Raw genomic sequence first — 20,508 nt, forward strand, 5'->3', positions numbered from 1 at the left:
TAAAAACAGACCTACCGCCCAGACTTGGCCAGAATTTCGTCATCTTCCCGCAGACTGTAAGTATTAGTACTTGTAAGAGAAAGCTACTTATCATAAAGGGTATCAATCATAACACAGGACCCAGGCTCCTCAACCCTATATCATGGACCACCCGAGGCTGCAGCACTTCTCGAGGCATTTTCTTTGTCCATTCTGAGTTTCTCAACGTAGATGAACGTCATGATGACGGTATCCATCATATGAGTCACTTCAGGTGATACTTCCAGCATAGCTTTACGTTTCCTTCCTACAATTCCGAGAGTCGCTCTGTGAAAGCGGGCGACCTCCGTTCGAGACGCGTCATCCCGTGAGAGCTAAAATCCAACTCCTCATGTGAGAAACAGAGCATCAGCATTAATGAAGTGGAAACGCACTCACAACTACCACTCTAGACTTGAGGTCCCAGCGATAGGGACGGCTATCTGGTCCTATGAACACGCGCTCCCTGCCAGAATTTTATTATGATGGCCCGGATTTCCTAGAAGGACACTGCACTCACCGACCCCATAGGCCTCTCTTTGGGATGAACTCCTTCGTCCCTACTTGAGTTCCACCAGAACGAAACTTTGAGGAAGCAAATTTGTGCCACTCGATCTCTCCCAAGATAGCGAACTGGTCGTGCATATGATACTGGTCGTCATTTGGCTTGATTTTCTGAATGGTCGTAGTACGGACGCCAACTAGTTTGAACGGAGTTTCTGTCTTGTAAATAATTTGACCGTGCTCGTTGGTGATAATAGTATTGCGAACGTGTTCAGTGGAGAGAGTGAGCAAAATCATTGTGGGTCTCTACTGTGTACTGTTAAGTGCTTCACGCGCTGCATTTAAACACTGGATGTGGCTCTGTTGTGTGGCTGTTGAATTTAGACATTCCATTAGTTTGCTTGTCAAGGTTTCTGGCACCCATAAATTCATCACATGTTTGCGTGTTCCTAACTCACCGGCAACTTCCGCGGTACCCCAGTCAGAGTCTAAGCTGAAAGCGGACTCTCGGAGGTCCTGAGCGCGTCTGGCGGGCGAGGGTGGTCGAAAGTCCCGCTCGAACCGAAGCTCCAGATTGGCCCTAGAGTCGACGTCTACGTTGAATAGCTCCAGGGGGACCAGATCCCTGACTTTCACCTAGTCTAGTAGTCACTGACTACAGCAGACATTTATTCCTGTAGATACTCAACGAATGCATTGTTACGCTACCTGCCAATCCCGGACTGCAAACCTCACCTAAATTTTCACACAAAGAATTCAAAGGCGGAGTCGGGAACTGGCGCGGCGCTACGATTATAAATATCGTCTCAAGGCAACGCCAGCCAAGTCAAAGCCAAGTAAATCCTGACGCGGCTTCCAAAAGAACAATCTTCCTACTACTGAAAATCAGATCGCCAAGATCTATAAGCATTGGACTCTGCTTATGACATAATAGGCCTGTGCACAGTTACTACATAAGCAGTTTCTTGCAGAATGTTCCAAATTCACAACGTGAAACACCCCACCCAATCATACATGACCAGCTCAGAAACTTCACCGTTACTCGAAAATGGCGGCCATTCTGGCCAGGGGAATCTTCCCTTTACTCGTCGCGTTGTCAACTTCATGAAAGGCGAGGATGAGCCATCATGGATAGAATCTTTCAACTTCTTCATTTTTGGCACATGGTTCAATATCTTACTCGTATTTATACCTTTGAGCTTCATCTCTCACATCATGGACTGGGACGCTGGCTTAATATTTTCGTTCAGCTTTTTGGCCATCGTTCCTTTGGCTAAGGTGGACACTACTCCTATCACCAGATTCTTGGGAGACTGACATCGTCGTTTTTAGTTGTTGGGCGAGGCTACAGATCAACTGTCTGTCAAATTAGGGGAAACTATGTCAGGACTCCTTAATGCATCATTTGGGAATGCCGTAGAAATTATCGTCGGTGTTGCTGCTTTACTTGACGGTTTGTTCACCGCTCTACAATTGTTCGCAGCTCACGATGATCCTAGGCCAATTGCGAATTGTTCAGATGTCCGTAAGTGTCCTCATTCGGGCTCTAACTGCGATAGATTGACATTGGCTTAGATGCTTGGATCGATCTTGTCAAACATACTGCTCGTCCTTGGTTGTTCCTTTTTCGCCGGTAAGGGGCCTCTGCTTTGGGAGGAGAGTGTGCTCACTCGACATAGGCGGATTATATCACAAAGAAGGAGTTTTCAATGGTACTGGAGCTCAAGCGTGCGTCCTCTGCTTTTCTGCCCTTTAAATCCTTTGTTGAATTGCAATAATATCTAGATCTGCCTCTGTAAGTCACCTGTCCTATTCATCACCACGACAACTAATCAAGTCTAGCTTATGGCTTTGTCGTGTATCAGTACGAATATTTTCTCCAACTTGAGAGTTTTGCTAATATTTTATAGCGCTTGTTATTCCTGCGGCCTATGCAAGTACCACAGACGCTGGAATGCAGAATCATTGCAGTGATACTTCTGAATGTCCCACTGCGGGTCTACTCTTTATTTCTAGAGGAACTGCTATATTGCTCCTGGGAGTTTATTGTGCCTACCTTTGGTTTCAGGCATGTTCTAATATCTTTTCTTTCTTCTCTAATTACTCATCCAAGCATTTAGTTAAAATCCCATCCCAAACTCTTCATTTCACCTCCTTCACCTACGGATGAACCAAACAGTGAGGAAACGGTGGCAACGACGGAAATGGAAGAAACAGTGCCTCGCATGGGAACAGCCGCTGCTAGTGTTGCGTAAGTTTGCTTTCGTCATTTGATACATCCAGCGCTTACCCCCATTCCTCAAGACTTTTATCGGTTACTGTAGTCATCGCATTTTGTGCTGAGTATCGTAAGTGTCCCACTTTGTTCCCTTGGTCTCATGTTCAATTGTTCAATTATGTTAGTGGTTTCCTCCATCGAGGAAACTGCAGTGCGCTATTCCATTCCGAAGCCCTTCATTGGTGTTGTCTTGTTGCCGATCGTGGTATGTTTCAAGCTTTATCCGGCCAATTGTCTACCAACGTCGTCTGTAGGGCAATGCTGCAGAACATGTCACTTCAGTCTGGATGGCAATGAAGAATAAATACGAGCTTACCGTCACCATTTGCGTTGGGAGTTCGATTGTAAGTGTAGACCGTTCATCGTAAGTTTGTGATTGTGCTGACTATCGAATAGCAAATTGCCTGCTTCGTAGTGCCACTTCTTGTGATCGTCGGTTGGATGTATGATCATGCATTGTATCTCGCGAGGTGTTGTTCTCACTTTTTTTGTTTAGAGTCAATCAACCCCTGACGTTGCACTTCCACAACTTCGAGGTCTGTTTGTTCATGAGGACACATTCCGCATGATCATCTAATTTTCTGACAAATCTTCAGACAATCGTCCTTTTTGTATCTGTCTTCCTTGTCAACCTGTTGATGATGTCAGTTTCCCTTTCACTGCATGTCAGTCCCATTGAGATTCAACTCGCTTTTTTCAGGGACGGAAGATCGAATTATATGGAAGGTCTTATGCTCCTTACCCTGTATGTGGTCATCGCCCTCGCATGTGAGTTGCCCCTTGAACCCTCTGATCGCATTCTGATCGCATTTTAGTTTGGGTGACCTGAGGTACTATCCATTATTGTAATTATTGGTGGCCAATATTTCCTAACGCGTCCCTCCCTGATGCACCCTCCTCAGTTCCTTCGACGGTGGGGGACAAAGCTGCTAGTAATAAACTAATTTCTGCTCCACCTATTTCTTTAGGCGCCCCTCAAATATGTACGCAGTAAACTATCGAAGGGAAGCATCATATATTAATTCATAATAACCCGCAAGTGTGAACTTTCACTTTTCTAAGGTAAGGCTGTCTCCTTGAAGTTTCTTGCGCGCCATGCACTCATCTTAATAGCCGCCATCTCTATGTGTAAATGTGGGTGAGCTCGAACCGACCGTTTAGCTGCAACCAACTGACCGACAACTCGGTCATGGACGTAGTACAACCAACACGTAAGTCTGTTTGGTTATTTCATCAAACACAGCGGTAAACTCTACCAGTTCCATTTTAAGAGAGCAGAATTTCTCCCTGAGCTGTTAGCATGATTGTTTGAAGGGTTTTATGAGTTCTGAAATCCTTTCATATCGCTTTGGATCTAGTGCGTGGAGAACAAGACGTTGCAATGACGAGGAAGGTGGTGCGTTCAAATACTAGTGGACACGTCCCCGTTCTATGGCAGATACTAGGTTTCACGCCTATCTTCGATATCGTAAGCTGGTATAAGAAAACGGAGAACCCCCCACAAGGTCCAACATGATAAATATTGTAATGATCGATGGCACATTTATGCGATTGTGTCCTATGCATTGGTCATCCTGCCAGATAAAGGCCGATGTTCGCCAGCAGCAACCTTGTCCCACAAGTAGTGATGTACTATCATTTGGAGAATGCATCAAAGGTATACTAATTGTAAATCATCAGCGGTATCCTTTGGAAAGTAGCGAGTCAAGGCAACAATCGAGAAAGCTGCGGAAAATTCGCTGTCGGACAATATGCTACATGTATAATGAGAATGAGCGCATTTCAATACAGGTTCTGGCAAATGATTGAGATAGGTATAGCTTTCGGAAAGCACAACTCAGAGGGTTGGATTTACCAGTAGTCGGAAGATGCTTGAGCACCGCGACTTTCCTTTCCTTTGAGAGGTTTGTCTGATGAAGGGCCACCGCCAAGTTTACATCATTGAACCGGAAAGCTTAGGCAATGCATGTTTAAGAGTAGCCGTAACACGATCAACTCGCGAAGATTGGCCAGATGAAATTGTGAGTGCATTAAGAAACTGAGAGTGATGAACGAGAACAACTTACAGTGAATAAACAGTGAACAAGCTTGATGGAATCAACACCTACAGCGTATGAATGGTGTTTAAGTTCTCAGCATCGCATTCTCGTTGAATTGTCTTCTCGAACGCCAATAAGCTATGGATGATAGCAGGAAAACTTTCGGAGGAAAAGCTGGAGCCAGTGCAGGGCATGAAAGTGAACTCCCTTTTATGGACAGACACATAAAAGAGGTTTCGGCGCAATGACTGGGCCTAGTTGGGATGGACTTGCGAGGATCTATACAGCACAAAGATGTTGTCAGTAGGTTTCGAACCAACGTTTGGCAAGAAAAACAGTTTTTGACTCTGTTATGGTAACCATTTGGCTAAGCCCAGTTAGAGAGACCTCCGAGGAACCATCCATGAGTCAATGTCAAGGTATGTTCCGATGAAAAAAGACCTGTCCTTTGGCAGGTTGCGAACCTGCATAGTTGAAGAGAAACACATTTTGATTCTGTTCAGTAACCACTTGGCTAAAACCAATTAAGACGAACATCCGACGAAACCATGATTGAATGTCGAAGTGTGTTCCGATAGGGAAAAAAACCTTGTCATCAGCAGGTTTGACAGATTTTGTGGAAACCACCTGGCTAAGACCAGTTAACGCGAACCTCTAGGGAAACCACCCATGAGTGAATGCATGTTCCGATAGAACAAAAAACCTTGTCATCGGCAGGTTTCGAACCTGCACGGGCACAGTCCAAGAGACAGATTTAGATTCTGTTGTGATAGCGGTTCACTTTGGCCAGGATGGATTTGAGATGAACATCCGAGAAATCCATCCATGAGCAAATCTTCAAGGCGTGTTCCGATAGACGAAAACGGTCGATCTGCAAGTTTCGAACTTACAGTCCGAGAGAAACATATTTCGATTCTGTTGTGGTAAACATTTAGCTGACACCAGTTAGATGAGCCTCCGATGACATGAATGAATGTTCCGAGAGAGACTAAAAAAAACCTGTTGTCGGCAAGTTTCGAACCTGCCGCGTAGTCCAAGATAAACAGATTTCGATTCCGTTGTGGTAATAATCCACTTGGGCCAGGACGCTTCGCAAGTTGAGAAGAACCTCCAAAGAACCGTCTATGAGTGAATATCAAGGTGAGATATTGAAGACATTGGCGAGACACCACCCAAGATTTCTAATATGTTCTGGCGCCATTTGGCTACGATTACTTCAGAAAGACCTTCAAGTGAAGGATCCATTCGTGAGTGAATGTTCAAGGCATGATACAAGGAAAAAGATTGTTGAGCAGGTTTCAAACCTGCAACAGATTTGTGTCCTATCGCGCTTACCACTTGGTTAGTAAGACTGGTCAAGATGGACATCTGCAGTACAAGTTGAAGAACATCATGCGTTGACAGTAGAATCGCGTAGGATTGGCAGTCATTTGCCAACGCAAAATGAAATAAAAAACTAGTTTGATGGACACAAGGAACTGAGCGAGTCCCCGGCGCTATTATATAATTCCCACGGTGTCGACGACCGTGCAGCCACCAAGGTAACAGTTTGCTTGCGCGAGCCAAGTACTCATCGATCTTGTTCATACAATGGAACACAGTCATAACAGTGATCGGCATAATACCTTTACACAATAAATGGTACAGTAAACAGGACAGAATGTCAAATGAACCTCAATACTGCAACACCCCGGCTTTTTTGGATCGCATTGGGGAGGACTACTCAGGAAATCGACAGAATATCGCCCTCATAGGAGTGACCACACACTTCGGTGATACCATTGACTTCCTCTTCCCACTACATATTTTCGAAGATGCTGCATCTGTCTTGATCGTGCATTCCTTTCCCCTCTGAACGTCTATGTCGATGACTTCAACGACAAAATTCTAGACAAATTGCCGGGCGATTTTCGTAAGTATCGCAACTGATATCAATCATACATTCCACTCACGAAGCAATGTAGAATCTTATTTTAGCTCAGACAACTTGAAAGAAGCTGACAGACTCCACTGAACACACCAGAACACACCCCCGACTACCTTGGACTACCTTGCAATGTTAACCATTCTGGAATGTGTAACATCTCGGTAGGAACAGGTTCGGTTAAAAATGTGTGCGTACGCGTTGTCGCACTGCATCATCGCCTCCTTAAAGTCTGACTCCTCGATACTTTCAAAAGCCACTGCATCCCCCGTACTGCATCCACACTGGACAGTGAATCGAAGACAATTTTCTCTGCGACCCGCATATGTAACTACATGTAATTGATGTCAAGGTTTGACGCTGGTGTGAACCACGCTCGACCTCTGGATTGATCACTTCGCTCACGGTCAATTGTAGACAGCGTTGTCGAGAGCGGGAATGCGAAGAGACGCACTGTGTCCATACAGTTCTATCACTGCCATGACTGTGGATATCGCACTGCCTCCAGCTTGGTCAAACGATAGTGCTTCGCGCATCTAAGTAGGCGATGCTCGTCTTCAGAAAACATCATGCGTACATGCACACCTTTCTCAAGGAGTCCAAACTTCGAAAGTGAGTTGCTTGTGATGGTATCTCAGGGCAATGCTAGCCAGGGAGGATAGATGATTAAGCAAGGCACATGTCGCTCAAACATGTAGATCCGTCTTGGCTTGTTTTGAAGGCGGGCACCGACGGCGACATTGGTCTATGTTTAGCAGAAAGAAATCAGATGGGCAGCACAAAAGGCCCGGGGGTCTTCAAATCCACCATTCTCTCGAAGATTCTACGTAAATCGGTTCATTGATCACCATGCTTTCGAGCTGGCATTTTAATGTATGTCTTTACCTTGGAATATTTCAGGTTTAAAACTGTCTTAAAAATACTTAGGCTGTTTTGGTGCCTTCGTCCAATTGATGGTACTACATGATTAGAAATGGTAGTATACTCCGCTGTCGTGTCAAACTCAGGTCCCGTGGAACTACCCATAATACTGGAGTTACCGGAGATTCAATACTTGCGAGCCTTCCTTTGGGAGCATGCGCAACGATATGAAAGTAGCTATGAACGCTTGAACCTTCTGAACGTTCAATCCAAGGCCCTTAATTAATCGGTCACTTCGGCCTGCATCCGACTGGTCTTTGTTTTCTCACCTGTTCCCTGCAGCTGATAGGCTCCTATGCCACTGTTCATTTTTTTTCATATTCCCAGATAAGACACCAACCGCCCCGCCAGTGCTCTCCACCAATCAGATGAGTGCGCTGCCGAAGTCGGAAGTGTCTGTAACGCGCGTAAGCCAAGCCTTCATTTCAGCGGTCATGCAGCTATCAATGTCAGGGCCCATTCCGCATGCCACTGGCATGCCGTCATTTTGCCCCTATCTATCCAGACATCTATTTCTTCGCCCACATATACACTAATCCCCGACCACCGCAAAATCTTTACGACATTGTGAAAGCGATCTCCGGCCAATCTCCGGCCAAGCATAACCGGTTAACGTTAAACCCTGGAGGTTGCTTACGCATCTTCCTGTTTACTCGGAGAGCATTTGCTCCCGTTATGTTTTTGACCCCTTTCATCATCAAAGATCGTATGTCTGCGAGACTCATCTGCATCAAAGTCGAGTGCTTCCGTTTTAACCGCAGCGAGTCACCACAAACAACCAATTAAGCTGCCTCTGTAATATCTATTATTGATCAGGTGCTCTTATATTTGTATAGCAGAGATAAAGCCTGCACGAGCAGCAGTGTTAATTTGCGCTCTCTCATTCGTATACCCACCACAAACATGATGCTCACAACCTGATCCGAGCTTATGCCTTATACGCGTGCAATATGGACACACTATTCCTGGCCACTCGTTATCTCTTCGCGCGCGCCATCATTGACTTATCTTTCTTTTCTGTCGTTCTTTTGTTAGCACTTTATCTTTCCTTTGTTGGTACTTACAGCCGTCTGCATCAGTCGTCAAAAATAAAACAGGACGGCATTATTTGAATTGCGATGTCCGATCAGATTTCACGAATTTGTAATGTCCTATAGTGGTAGGAACGCGATTGATTGCGATTAGGAGTTGATGTTGAAAGTTTGTGGTTTGAATCTTGCCGACTTGTGTTTTCTTTTTAGGGACTAGCCTAGAGCTCTGCAAACAGCTGTAGTTGTTACCACTGTCGTCGTTGATGTGGCGCGTAGTCTTTTGGTCACACTGAATGGTGAATTAGTGACTCGCGAGAGAAATAACATCAAGAATTGCCAAAGTCAAAATGTACTAGATTGGCGAGGTAGTATGGAGGATGCTCATCTACTAGATGTACGTGCTAGTGGGACAACCATGGAATGGTATGAGGCCAGGGCGGGACGAGCAGACACCGAGAAGGGAAGTGTCATGAAAGCGCCGCGCAATGGTTGCAAGTTATAGTTGTGTATTGCCGTTGCATACAAGCGGATAATCGACCTGGCGCACCTGAGGACTGCTCCGAGGCTCGTGAGCGTAGAAAGGAATGTGGATTGGAGATTGAGTTTCTTCTGTGCGCATCTAGTCAAGGGCCGCTGTGGAACTTCCGCCAGCGGGAAAGGTCACAGGTGAGTGCGACTTGGATGACAACAAGGCGACAACTCGCCCCAACTTTAGTTGCAGAAAACCGAGGAGCTAACTAGAATAGCAGTGTACGTTTGCTGTAACTTTATTGGAGGAATGGAACCGAGTAAGAACCAAGTGCACGGCCTTGGCTTATACTTATCGTACCGGCGCTTGGCCACGCCAGTCCCCGACACTGATGTACTTAATTTATTAGTTTGATCAGACACGTACAGGTAAAAATAGAACGGACATAACAGCATCGGACACGGCACCCTATGGCACCCGGTACCCAATAAGGGAAGTCATTTCCACGTGAAATGGCAGACAGCATGGCCCTCGACGGCAGAGTCTCCTATCTTGACGTGGCGCACTGCGGAGTTCGAAAAATAGGCTGATTTCCTTTCTAGGTCTACTTAGCCGTTCCTTCGAGTTCTTGCTATCATGATGCCTCCAAGACTGTCTGCTCTACTAAAGGATTGCGCGCGGCGCAATTCTGACACGTTTGACATGCCACGCCAACCTGACCTGAAAATAAAGTCTGTTCTATTTGGGTCTTCAACGTTAGATCACTAACAATGATGGGTTTTACCCGTTCCATGACTCGGAATGGCACAACTAAAAATTCTCGGGTCTGGCAAGGTACAGTCGATATCGGATTGCCTTGAGGATAGTACATGATAAATAACAAGAGAAGCAAAGATTTTCAAGTAGGTTGCTTCGATGTCAGACACAACATCCTCTCCTGATTCTGGCCGCGGGTCCGAGAAAGGCTATGGCATTCAAATCGCGTTTGTATTCTATTCGCATCCCTACCTCTCGCGTGGTATATCGCTGACTCAACAACGAACAGATACCGTACATTATCGGGCTGCGTCGAAGAGAAACAGACGACCTCCAAATCCCCGCCAGACCCAGCGGACACAATTGGAAGCATAGATGCCCATTTATTGAGTGTCGACGAAGTGTATATCCGGTATTCCACTCATCCCACAGTCGGTTTGGAGCTTGCCGCTGTTCGTCGCAGGGAGCGTGATGGCAAGAATATCATTAGTCCTCCACCTACCGTCTACTGGAAGAAAATGCTTGATTATATTTTTGGTGGCTTCAATTTTCTTATGTGGATCTCGTTCATCTTGACTATCGTGAGTGCCGTTGTTCACCTCCTATTGCGACTTTTCCAATATACATGTTAGCTCTCCTATAAACCACTCGGGCCTCCTATACCTCTCACTCTTGGTATTGCCGTGCTATTGGTTTGTAACCTTCAACTCTAGTGCTCAATTTCCCCTTCTCATCAACTACAGATATTCGTCATCGTCGTTTCTGCTACATTCTATGCTTTGATCGATTGGAACGCGAACAGAATCATGAAGTCGATAAAATCTCTAATTGCACATGAGGCTGCGGTCATTAGGGACGGAAACCAGCAAATAATCAAAGCTGCTGACATTGTAGTTGGTGATGTTACTGTGCTCAACGCTGGCGATCGTGTCCCGGCCGACATGCGTGTCGTGCAGGCATCGTCCGACCTTCGCTTTGATCGCTCTCTCCTGACGGGTGAAAGGTTTGTTCCTTGTCTTATGTGCTTGAATTTGGCTGAAGTCTAATTGCAGCGAAATGATACCAGGAGCTCTTCAGTGCAACATCCAACAATGCTCTGGAGACTCGCAACCTCGCACTGACTTCCACTTTTGTCGTGCAAGGGACTTGCCATGGAGTCGTGTTTGCCACGGGAGATAGAACTGTCATGGGACGCCTTGTCAAGATGTCGGGAGAAACAAAGTTCAAGCTTACCACTATCCAAAGAGAAGTGTGGTTTTTCACCAAAATCATTTCATATGTTGCACTCTTTTTCTTCTGCTCATCGATTCTTCTTTACGGCGTTTGGTTACGGACATCGTATCCTGGGTATGACACCCCGTCTTCTGCAATCGTAAATTCAATTGGCTGCTTGACTGCTTTCGTTCCCCAAGTAGGCGGCCAGTGAAAGTTTATATTCTCTTCTTAGTTGACATCTTGCAGGGCCTCCCGGTTTGCGTGGCACTCTCGTTAACTGTTGTTGCCCGTCGCATGGCTAAACGTCAGGTGTTGGTCAAAAATCTGGCGACCATCGAGACGTTAGGATGCATGTCTGTGTTATGTTCCGACAAGACAGGCACATTGACTGCAGGAAAGATGGTGTGATGAACGATGCATCTGCTCTTGTTACTAGCTTGCTGATGGACCCACAGATGGTAGGGAATATTGCCTTCCTTGATGACGTATTTGGTGTCGAGGATGTTAACGAGAGGGTTACGAAGGCATCAGACCCTACCGTACTTTTCTGCGTTCAGGGTGCTCCATCAGATCGCGAGGCTTTGCAACGGCGCGAAATTTGATGCGACGACTAATCACCTTCCTGTGCAAGATCGTACGGTCAAGGGCGATCCGACTGATACTGCTCTTTTGCGTTTCTCCGAGGCCCTTTCGATACCGGAGCTTGGTGTGGATGCCAGTACTCTTCAGCAAGATTATCAGAAGAAGTTTGAGATCCCTTTCAATTCCAGCAACAAGTGGATGCTTTCCGTGGTCTCCAAGGTCAACATTGCTGAAAAGAACGTAGATTCGACATGGATGTTCATCAAGGGAGCTCCTGAAGTCTTGTTCCCTTCCTGCAGCAGTGTGCTACAGAGTGATGGGACGGTCGTCAAGTTAACAAGTAGGGCGAGGCAGACGTTCGCCACGCTTCAAGAGGACTGGTCAAGCCGAGGCCAACGAGTGCTTGTACTGTGAGTATGAGTACTTTTGACTTTGGCACCCTAACATCTGATATCGTTGCCGAGGTAATAGATGTAGGAAACCCATAGAAGAAATCAAGACTGGACTTCCACCGAACGACGTGGAAGATCTCATGTACATGGAGATGTGCGATTTAACCTTGGTTGGTCTAATTGGAATTTACGATCCTCCTCGCCCGGATGTATCGCCGTCGATTTCTATCATTCGACGAGCTGGTGTTCGAGTCTTTATGGTCACTGGTGATTTTAAGCTCACTGCTCTAGCTATTGCACGCCAGGTAATTTTTCTTTATTTTCCGCTGCTATAAAATTCCTATTAACTCCCCTTTTCAGGTCGGTATCATTACCCAGCACGTTGTTGACACCATCCAGGATGTCCGAGCTGCTGCATCTGAGAAGGTCTCGCCGAAAGATTATTGTCTTTCCAAGCCATCGGATGATGATCCTATCTGCTCCCTGGTACTCACAGGGGAAGACGTCGCATCTCTCACCTCGTTTGATTGGAATGTCGTCGTTGGGGCCTATACAGAGATCGTATTTGCGCGCACTACCCCTGACCAGAAAATGCGAATTGTGGAGGAGATTAAAGCTCGCGGAGACAATACAGTCGCAGTCACTGGAGATGGTGTCAATGATGCGCCAGCACTCAAAGCCGCTGATATTGGTGTTGCGATGGGTAGTGGCAGTGATGTGGCAAAGGAAGCAGGTATGGATTTTCTTGACGGTCTTTTTGATGACACTAACACTATTGCTCTCAAGCCGTCTTGATCTTGTTAAATAATGACTTTGCTTCCATCCCCGTCGCGATAGAGTTGGGTCGGCTAGTCTTTGATAACCTGAAAAAAGTCACTTTGTATCTCATGCCTGTGAGTCGCGTTTGCGGAATCAATATAATCTCAGCGGGTTTGATACTCATAGTGTTGCAGGGTGGAAGTTATGCGCAATTCATGGCGATCGTCGCAAACGTATTACTAGGCATGCAGTTACCCTTGAATTCGTATCAACAAACCTGCTATTCCATTACCAACGATGTTATCATGTCCATCTCGTTAATGTATGAGAAGCCGGAGTGGGGTAGGTGCTCACGTATTCATGAGCTTTCCAGTGCTCACTTTTTGTTGTAGACTTGATGCAGCGCAAACCACGCAACGCCAGGACCGATAGGCTTACGGGTTGGCGCTTTTTTCTCCATATCTACTTGGTATGTTTCATGACCTGGGTGACTCAAACGTGCTCATGTATGCTTGCCCAGTTCTATGGACTGATGCTGTGGCCCTGCGCGATGGCGATGTGGTTCTTGTACATGAACCAGCAGGGCCTCAGTTTCTATAAAGTCATCTTGACTTTCAACCAATGGGAAGATGGCTGGCAGGGTTACACCCTCGCTCAACTGACCCAGTTCGTCAATGTTGGTCAAGGCATTTAGTGTGTCGCCATTCTTTCCTCTCGCAATGTTAATTTTAAGAGTCGCTAGCTATGTGACGGTGGCTATCGGACAGTGCGGTACTCTTCTAGCAGTTTCCAACCGCCGAGTATCGATACTGCATTCGAATCCTCTATGGGGCCCGCGTCGCAACCTGCTGGTACTTGTCGGCATGATAGGCACGATATTGATCTGCATCGTGAACCTCTATGGAGCTGGCTTCCAGCGGGTGTTTGGCACGACGCCTATCCCTGGGATGTTCTGGGGTCTTCCGTTTACCTTCGCTTTGGGGATTTTGCTCGTGGACGAAACTCGCAAAGCCATCGTGAGGAAATATCCGAAGGTAAGTTTGAGTTACGTAACTGTACTGGAACTTGAATTCACACTTTTCTATAGTCTTTCATCGCGTGGCTGGCATGGTGAACTCGAAACCATATGACGTTGAAATTTTTTTGTCGGTACTGCTCGGTATAAGTTATTCAATGCGCAGATGTTATCTACTGTCACACTATATTGGGGACGGTCCACTATTTCGTGATTCCTGTCTATAGCACTCAATTTTAAGAACCTATTTGGACAGGCGAATTCAATATGATGTTCGCAACACGTGATCCAGCCACATGACCGTGAGATTTTCCAGTTCATCCGGCAAGACGTCAGGTCAAAGCAGTCGTATCATAACTGATGAGTCGTAGACTCGTAGTACTATCAGTAGATATTGTACTAGATCTATAACTCCTCGTAGCACCCGTCCCTCTATGCCCACCATGTCCGATACTTCGAGCATGGGCTCTATTCGCTCCCTCTATTCTCATGGATCATGAGGTATCAATAATTCAATGGGCTCATGGAAAGATGACACCACCTCTCGCAGAGCCACCACACATTAGCAGCTGGAAGAAGAAAGGGGCCTCATTGCCTATCTTTCGACTTGCAAGTTTGAAGCTGGTGAATAATTTTAGTGATGTTCCGGCCCGGCTTAGGCCCACCAAATTTCAAGCCTGAGCCATGAGCCCAAGCAAGCTGCGGCCCACATGCTGAATTGCTGCGATGATACAAAAAGACGTTTATTAGATACCGAAACAATGAATCTACATTACCAGTTATGAGTGCAAATGAGCACGATGAACGGGTGAACGAGCACGGACGAGCACGGACGAATGAAAACAAACGAGCGAGTGCGAACGAGCATGGATGAACAACGAGCACGAACGAACGAGTACGAACGAGCATAGACGAAGGTGAGTCGATATGAAAAATGAGTGCAGGTGAATCCAGGCGAGTTCAAATAAGTCCAAGCAGGTCCAAACGAGTGCAGGCAAGTCCAGACGAATGAAGGCAAGCCAAGACGAGTACAGGCTCATGCAGATGAGTCTAGACGAGTCCAAATAAGCGCAGGCAAGTCCAGACGAATGCAGAAAAGTCCAGACGAGTCAGACAAACGTAAATGCCAGCACACGCACGGAGACAGGTGCAGACGTGCGCAAGCATGCAGGAATGAGCGAGAGCGAGCGTAGATGTGTACCACAAACATGCAAGGGGAAAACAGTGGAAGAACATAAAAAATTTGTCAACGATGTAATTGAATGGAGACAAACAACTTGCCAGTGAATACACACCTTTTCGTGATCAGCAGCCGCATTGCAGTAGCAAGTGCCAAGCCGCCGGCTTAGGCTTTCCAAAATTGAAGCCCAGGCCCATTGGGCCTACCGTGACCTGGGCCTGGGCTCGGCTCGGCTTGTTTAGGCCTGGCTTCGGCTGGCCCGGGGCTTGCAGCCGGGCCGGAACTCATCACAAGTATTCCAGGACCCGCGAAAAGGGTATGGTCTATCTGAAAATTTTCTCTGTCGTGATCTAGAATATTCCTGGTCTGAAGCTATACATAGTCGTCAGCCGTTGTTTGTACCTCTTTGCCTGAGTGATTCTGCTTTGCATTCTACTGTGCTCGCTGTACTGCTGCAGTATATCATCGTGATGGGTTCCAGTTCTTCCTCTGCTGCTGTTTCTTTATCATCTTTGGCACTTCCCATCTCTGGTGGTATCGGATCAAGGGCTTGCTGATGGCGGAAGCTCGGTGGTGTTATCCTGCATTCCACTCAACTATTTCGGGTTTGCTGAGATCTCTCGAGTTCGTAAAGCTGTTTGCGATCAATATCCAGTTGGTCGTTTCTTACCCGTAATTGCACCTACTCTTCAACATATCATTGAGAACTTCCCTTGCATGACTTATGAACATTACGCTCAAATTTTTTTCGTCATTGATGTTATAGTCACGCACTGGATGAGCGGGGCGCGCGCAATCGTCCAATTTCACACCCGTCATGAACCATATTACGGCTCACACCATCCCTCACTGGACATGAGAAAAAGGGATCAGTGCATCCATTTCTCTCGAAGGGCAATTCAATGTCAGAGCCGTATTGGCATTGATGAAGTACGTGCAACAGAGATTCAATGTAACTACAGAACCACTCCGCATAGTAGAACATGTCTGCGACTCCAGTGCGTATTGCTCACAGACAACCAGGCACTCTGTCGACAAGATACATTCCATTCGAACGTCGAGAGTGGATGCCAAGTATTGCGTGCAATGACAAGCGACATGAAGGTCGATTTTTTCCTGTTCATAGCAGCCTGACAAAGTATGGATGTCCGCGTAGAAATGCGATAAGAAAAGACATGAGGGCTCTTCAAGGATACTATAAGGAGAAAACCAAAGTAAATAATTTTCCCGTGGAAAACCATTACAGTATAGATAACTCAAATTTCTCTCGGTATACATATATAGCCATATATCAGAAGGAACGATTGTCTTCATCTAGAAAGGGCTGTCTAAGGGAGACTACCATGTCAGGGACTCGTACCCATGAGTTTTCTGATGGGGCTATATAAGCAGTTCCGTGCAGAACGTTCCAAATTCTCAAGGTCAAACACGCCCACCCAATCATCTATGACCAGCTCAGAAACCTCACCATTGCTCAAAAATGGCGGCTATCCAGATCATAGGAATCCCTCTCTTACTCGTCGCGTTGCCAACTTCATGAAAGGCGAGGATGAGCCATCATGGATAGAATCTTTCAACTTCTTCATTTTTGGCACATGGTTCAATATCTTACTCGTATTTATACCTTTGAGCTTTATCTCTCACATCATGGACTGGGACGCTGGCCTAATATTTTTGTTTAGCCTGATAGCCATCGTCCCCTTGGCTAAGGTAGACACTGCTCCTATCATCAAATTCTTGGAAGAGTGACATTGTCGTTTTTAGTTGTTGGGCGAGGCTACAGATCAACTGTCTGTCAAGTTAGGGGACAATATGTCAGGACTCCTCAATGCATCATTTGGGAATGCCGTAGAAATTATCGTCGGCATTGCTGCTTTACTCAACGGTTTATCCACCGCGCTATGATTGTTCGCAACTCACGATGATCCTAGGCCAATTGCTAATTGTTCAGACGTCCGTGAGTGTCTTCATACGGGCTCTAATTGCGATAGATTGACCTTGGTTTAGATGCTCGGATCGATCTTATCAAATTTACTGCTCGTCCTTGGTTGTTCCTTTTTCGCCGGTAAGGGACATTCGCTTTGGGGGGAGAGTGTGCTCACTCGACATAGGTGGATTATATCACAAAGAAGGAGTTTTCAATAGTGCTGGAGCTCAGACGCGCGTCCTCTGTTTTTCTGGCCTTTAAATCCTTTGTTGAATTGTAATAATATTTAGATCTGCCTCTGTAAGTCACCTGCCCTATTCATCGCCATGATAACCAAGCAAGCCTAGCTTATGACTCTGTCGTGCATCAGTACGAATATTTTCTAACTTTAAGAGCTTTGCTAATATTTTATAGTGCTTGTTATTCCTGCGGCCTATGCCAGTACAACAAACGCCGGAACGCAGAATCATTGCAGCGATGCCTCTGAATGTCCCACTGCGGGTCTACTCTTTATTTCCAGAGGGACTGCCATACTGCTCCTGGGAGTTTACTGTGCCTACCTTTGGTTTCAGGCATGTTCTAATATCTTTTCTTTCTTCCCTATTGTACCCACCCAAGCGTCCAGTTAAAATCCCATCCTCAACTCTTCATTTCGCCTGCTTCACCTACGGATGAGCCAAACAGTGAGGAAACAGTGCCTCGTATGGGAACAGCTGCTGCCGGTGTTGCGTAAGTTTGGTTTCGTCATTTGCTACATTCGGCGCTCGTCCTCATTGCTCAAGACTTTTATCGGTAACTGTGGTCACCGCATTTTGTGCTGAGTATCGTAGGTGTCCCACTTTGTTCCCTTGGTCTTACGTTCAACTGTGCTAGTGGTTTCCTCCACCGAGGAAACTGCAGTGCGCTATTCCATTCCGAAGCCCTTCATTGGTGTTATCTTGCTGCCGATCGCAGTATGTTTCAAACTGTATCCGGCCCACTGTCTACTCAGATCGTCTGTAGGGCAATGCTGCAGACCATGTCACTGCAATCTGGATGGCAATGAAGAATAAATACCAGATTACCATCACCATTTGTGTTGGGAGTTCGATTGTGAGTGTAGACCGTTCATCGTAAGCTTGTGATTGTGCTGACTATCGAACAGCAAATTGCCTGCTTCGTAGTGCCACTTCTTGTGATCGTCGGCTGGATGTATGATCATGTATTGTATCTCGCGAGTTGTTCTCACTTTTTTGTTTAAGGGTCGATCAACCCCTAACGTTGAACTTCCACAATTTCGAGGTCTGCTTGTTCAGAGCATATTCCGCATGATTAACTAATTTCCTGACGAATCTTCAGACAATCGTCCTTTTTGTATCTGTTTTCTTTGTCAACCTGTTAATCATGTCAGTTTCCTTTTCACTGCATGTCAGTCCCATTGAGATCTAACTCACTTGTTTCAGGGATGGAAAATCGAATTATATGGGAGGTCTCATGTTTATTACCCTCTACTTAGTCATCGCCCTCGCATGTGAGTTGCCCCTTGAACCCTTCAATTATATTTTGATCGCATTTTAGTTTGGGTGACCTGAGATACCATCAACTATTGTAATTATTGAGGACCAATATTTATTTCACGACGCATCCCTGATGTACCCTCCTCCCAAGTTCCTTTGATAGTAGGGGCCAAAGAAGCCAGTAATAAACTAATTTCTGTGCCACCTACTTTTTTATGCGCTATCCTATTTATTTAAGCGTCACTCAAACATGTCCGTAGTAAATTATCCAAGGGAAACATCATACATTAATTCATAATAACTCGCAAATGTGAACGTTCACTTCTCTAAGATAAGGCTGTCTCCCTGAAGCTCTTCGAACTTCTTGCGCGCCATACATATATTCATCTTAATGGCTGCCGTCTCTGTATGTGTGAATATGGGTGAGCTCGAACCGACCGTTTAGTTGCAACCAACTGACCGATAACCGGGTCATGGACTACAACCAACACATAAGTATTTTTAGTCATTTCATCAAGCACAGCAGTGAACTCTGCCAGCTCCATTTCAAGAGAGCGGAACTCCTCCCTGAGCCGTGAGCATGACTGTTTGAAGGCTTTGATGAGTTCTGAAGTCCTTTCATATCGCTTTGGATCCAGTGCGTGAAGAACAACAGGGCCGGAGGGGAAGGCATCGGAGGAGTCGGCTCGTGAAGACGTTGCGATGACGAGGAAGGTGGTGCGTTCAAATAATATCACCTCGGTAGCACTGCAAGCTTCAGCGAAGATACGGAGGTGTTTCGAGAGGTTACGAGCGTTGGGGATCAGCGTGTTCACGATATTTGACCATGCCTTGCGCAAAAATTAGTGGTAAATCAGTCGCAGAAAAAGAGGAATTCACGGTACCTTGTAAAGACTCTCATCATAGATACTCGTCCCAAACACCTTCACTGGTGTCTCGCCGCTGGCTTTCTCGAGTTCTGCCACCTTGCGTTGCACGACCGCATTCCGCTCGGTATCCCTCACCAGGTCTATTTTGTGCACCAAGAGAAACACATTCGCATCCTTGCTGAACTGCGACAATCCTTCCAGGCAGTCCCGATAGTATTCCAGATCCTTCTCCATCTCACGGGACTCGACGTCAAAGACATAAATCATGACCCCGACGTGCGAGAAGATGATTGAGCGTTGCGTACTCAAGTAGGAATCCATGAATGCATCTTGTCCACCACAGTCCCAAAGGTTGAGGATAAGATCGCCTAGGAAGCGGACATGATTCTGTTCGACGTCAATTGTTGCGCCAAGACGGGAGGTGAGGGACGCTGGGTTGTTGGAGCTGAGAAGGGTTCAGCTTGTCCAAGTGAAGCTGGCGGTGGTGTCTTACAATATCATGGACCGCATAGAGGTCTTCCCGCTACCAGACGCCCCCATCAAGAGTACCTGATAAAGTCGCCCGATGACTATCCTGTACGGCAGATGTAAAAGCTTTGCGCACTTTTTTCTTCATCTCGAAGCGATATGACTTGGTAAGTAGATGTGAAGGCTCCTGCTATCAGTACAAGCCGTGGAAGAAGTTCAAGAAGACCGTAGTTGTTGTTCCTTACTATCTTAAAATAGATAGACTTGATTCAATCAGCGACGTGGGGTACATATCATATCTATCTGAGTTGGCCTTTGTCTTCACTGTTCAACGCCCTTGGACAACTGAAACGCCAAGATCGTGTTAATGGTACAGTCCCATATTTATTATCAGACTGGCGCGAGTGAGTCTCGTAGACATCGAAGTCGTCCTCATCATTCTCAATTAGCGCTGGCCACTTGCACACCGTCACTAGCATTCACAGCTTCTCTACCCTGTGACGATAGAACTTCGCATGCCTATTACTTTTGATATTCACCATTTGAGAGATCGTCTCCTCCTTGAGCTACGATGTGACACGTGTGGGTATGCTTGGTTGAGGTCTGCGCATTACGTCCGTTAATGTTGCATCCATCAGGATGTGCCCATCATGCGTTAAGTGTTC

At 46.2% G+C, this 20,508-nt stretch overlaps 7 protein-coding genes across 7 annotated transcripts; 4 read left to right on the forward strand and 3 right to left on the reverse strand.

Moving 5' to 3' along the window:
• Positions 1-167: 167 nt before the first annotated feature.
• BJ212DRAFT_1239570 (uncharacterized protein) lies at positions 168-810 on the reverse strand (the record flags this gene model as incomplete). Its single annotated transcript, XM_041329575.1, has 3 exons — positions 168-353; positions 418-484; positions 539-810. Coding segments are annotated over 3 exons (525 nt in total), but the record flags the coding sequence as incomplete, so codon positions are not given.
• A 522-nt stretch (positions 811-1,332) lies between these two features.
• Positions 1,333-4,075, forward strand: BJ212DRAFT_1420472 (Sodium/calcium exchanger protein-domain-containing protein). Its single transcript, XM_041337628.1, has 20 exons — positions 1,333-1,800; positions 1,855-1,975; positions 2,022-2,047; positions 2,098-2,155; positions 2,202-2,250; positions 2,308-2,317; positions 2,365-2,386; positions 2,433-2,590; positions 2,643-2,773; positions 2,827-2,870; positions 2,926-3,005; positions 3,055-3,144; positions 3,197-3,243; positions 3,297-3,336; positions 3,397-3,443; positions 3,501-3,568; positions 3,616-3,625; positions 3,698-3,934; positions 4,000-4,011; positions 4,060-4,075. Exons 1-18 carry the CDS (start codon positions 1,495-1,497, stop codon positions 3,792-3,794), a joined length of 1,404 nt encoding a protein of 467 aa, XP_041199664.1. The 5' UTR covers positions 1,333-1,494; the 3' UTR covers positions 3,795-3,934; positions 4,000-4,011; positions 4,060-4,075.
• Positions 4,076-6,949: 2,874 nt separating this feature from the next.
• BJ212DRAFT_1256989 (uncharacterized protein) lies at positions 6,950-7,108 on the forward strand (the record flags this gene model as incomplete). The annotated part of the gene is made up of 1 exon (XM_041329827.1): positions 6,950-7,108. The coding sequence occupies one exon, from the start codon at positions 6,950-6,952 to the stop codon at positions 7,106-7,108; it is 159 nt and encodes a 52-aa protein (XP_041199665.1).
• A 2,991-nt stretch (positions 7,109-10,099) lies between these two features.
• On the forward strand, positions 10,100-14,002 carry BJ212DRAFT_1294254 (calcium ATPase transmembrane domain M-containing protein; the record flags this gene model as incomplete). Its single annotated transcript, XM_041332194.1, has 16 exons — positions 10,100-10,167; positions 10,230-10,521; positions 10,573-10,632; positions 10,684-10,943; positions 11,018-11,351; positions 11,402-11,557; positions 11,611-11,694; positions 11,726-12,147; positions 12,209-12,434; positions 12,490-12,862; positions 12,916-13,022; positions 13,083-13,230; positions 13,281-13,357; positions 13,409-13,581; positions 13,631-13,922; positions 13,976-14,002. The coding sequence occupies 16 exons, from the start codon at positions 10,100-10,102 to the stop codon at positions 14,000-14,002; spliced, it is 3,099 nt and encodes a 1,032-aa protein (XP_041199666.1).
• Positions 14,003-14,215: 213 nt separating this feature from the next.
• Positions 14,216-15,242, reverse strand: BJ212DRAFT_1308506 (uncharacterized protein). Its single transcript, XM_041333892.1, has one exon. It carries the CDS (start codon positions 14,810-14,812, stop codon positions 14,492-14,494), a length of 321 nt encoding a protein of 106 aa, XP_041199667.1. The 5' UTR covers positions 14,813-15,242; the 3' UTR covers positions 14,216-14,491.
• A 1,142-nt stretch (positions 15,243-16,384) lies between these two features.
• BJ212DRAFT_1308513 (Sodium/calcium exchanger protein-domain-containing protein) lies at positions 16,385-18,884 on the forward strand. Its single transcript, XM_041333893.1, is given in 15 exon segments — positions 16,385-16,793; positions 16,848-16,968; positions 17,195-17,247; positions 17,358-17,379; positions 17,425-17,582; positions 17,636-17,711; positions 17,884-17,963; positions 18,013-18,102; positions 18,155-18,211; positions 18,349-18,395; positions 18,453-18,520; positions 18,568-18,582; positions 18,658-18,710; positions 18,731-18,857; positions 18,868-18,884. The coding sequence occupies 12 exon segments, from the start codon at positions 16,446-16,448 to the stop codon at positions 18,579-18,581; spliced, it is 1,134 nt and encodes a 377-aa protein (XP_041199668.1). The 5' UTR covers positions 16,385-16,445; the 3' UTR covers position 18,582; positions 18,658-18,710; positions 18,731-18,857; positions 18,868-18,884.
• On the reverse strand, positions 18,825-19,915 carry BJ212DRAFT_1256207 (Gtr1/RagA G protein conserved region-domain-containing protein; the record flags this gene model as incomplete). The annotated part of the gene is made up of 4 exons (XM_041329775.1): positions 18,825-18,910; positions 18,967-19,336; positions 19,391-19,820; positions 19,869-19,915. The coding sequence occupies 4 exons, from the start codon at positions 19,913-19,915 to the stop codon at positions 18,825-18,827; spliced, it is 933 nt and encodes a 310-aa protein (XP_041199669.1).
• Between the last annotated feature and the right edge of the window lie 593 nt (positions 19,916-20,508).

Source organism: Suillus subaureus (assembly GCF_016647635.1).
Source record: "Suillus subaureus strain MN1 chromosome Unknown BJ212scaffold_1, whole genome shotgun sequence".
NCBI lineage: Eukaryota > Fungi > Basidiomycota > Agaricomycetes > Boletales > Suillaceae > Suillus > Suillus subaureus.

Excerpts from the sequence above, each read along its gene's own strand:
- BJ212DRAFT_1420472 (XM_041337628.1), top strand. The coding sequence starts at position 1,495 with ATGTTCCAAATTCACAACGTGAAACACCCCACCCAATCATACATGACC. Across the intron at positions 1,801-1,854 it reads CCATCGTTCCTTTGGCTAAG|TTGTTGGGCGAGGCTACAGA; the intron begins GTGGACACTACT and ends CGTCGTTTTTAG. Across the intron at positions 2,591-2,642 it reads GTGCCTACCTTTGGTTTCAG|TTAAAATCCCATCCCAAACT; the intron begins GCATGTTCTAAT and ends CCAAGCATTTAG.
- BJ212DRAFT_1308513 (XM_041333893.1), top strand. The coding sequence starts at position 16,446 with ATGAGTTTTCTGATGGGGCTATATAAGCAGTTCCGTGCAGAACGTTCC. Across the intron at positions 17,712-17,883 it reads CAGTGAGGAAACAGTGCCTC|TGGTTTCCTCCACCGAGGAA; the intron begins GTATGGGAACAG and ends CAACTGTGCTAG. Across the intron at positions 17,964-18,012 it reads TTATCTTGCTGCCGATCGCA|GGCAATGCTGCAGACCATGT; the intron begins GTATGTTTCAAA and ends GATCGTCTGTAG.
- BJ212DRAFT_1308506 (XM_041333892.1), bottom strand. The coding sequence starts at position 14,812 with ATGCTCGTTCGTACTCGTTCGTTCGTGCTCGTTGTTCATCCATGCTCG.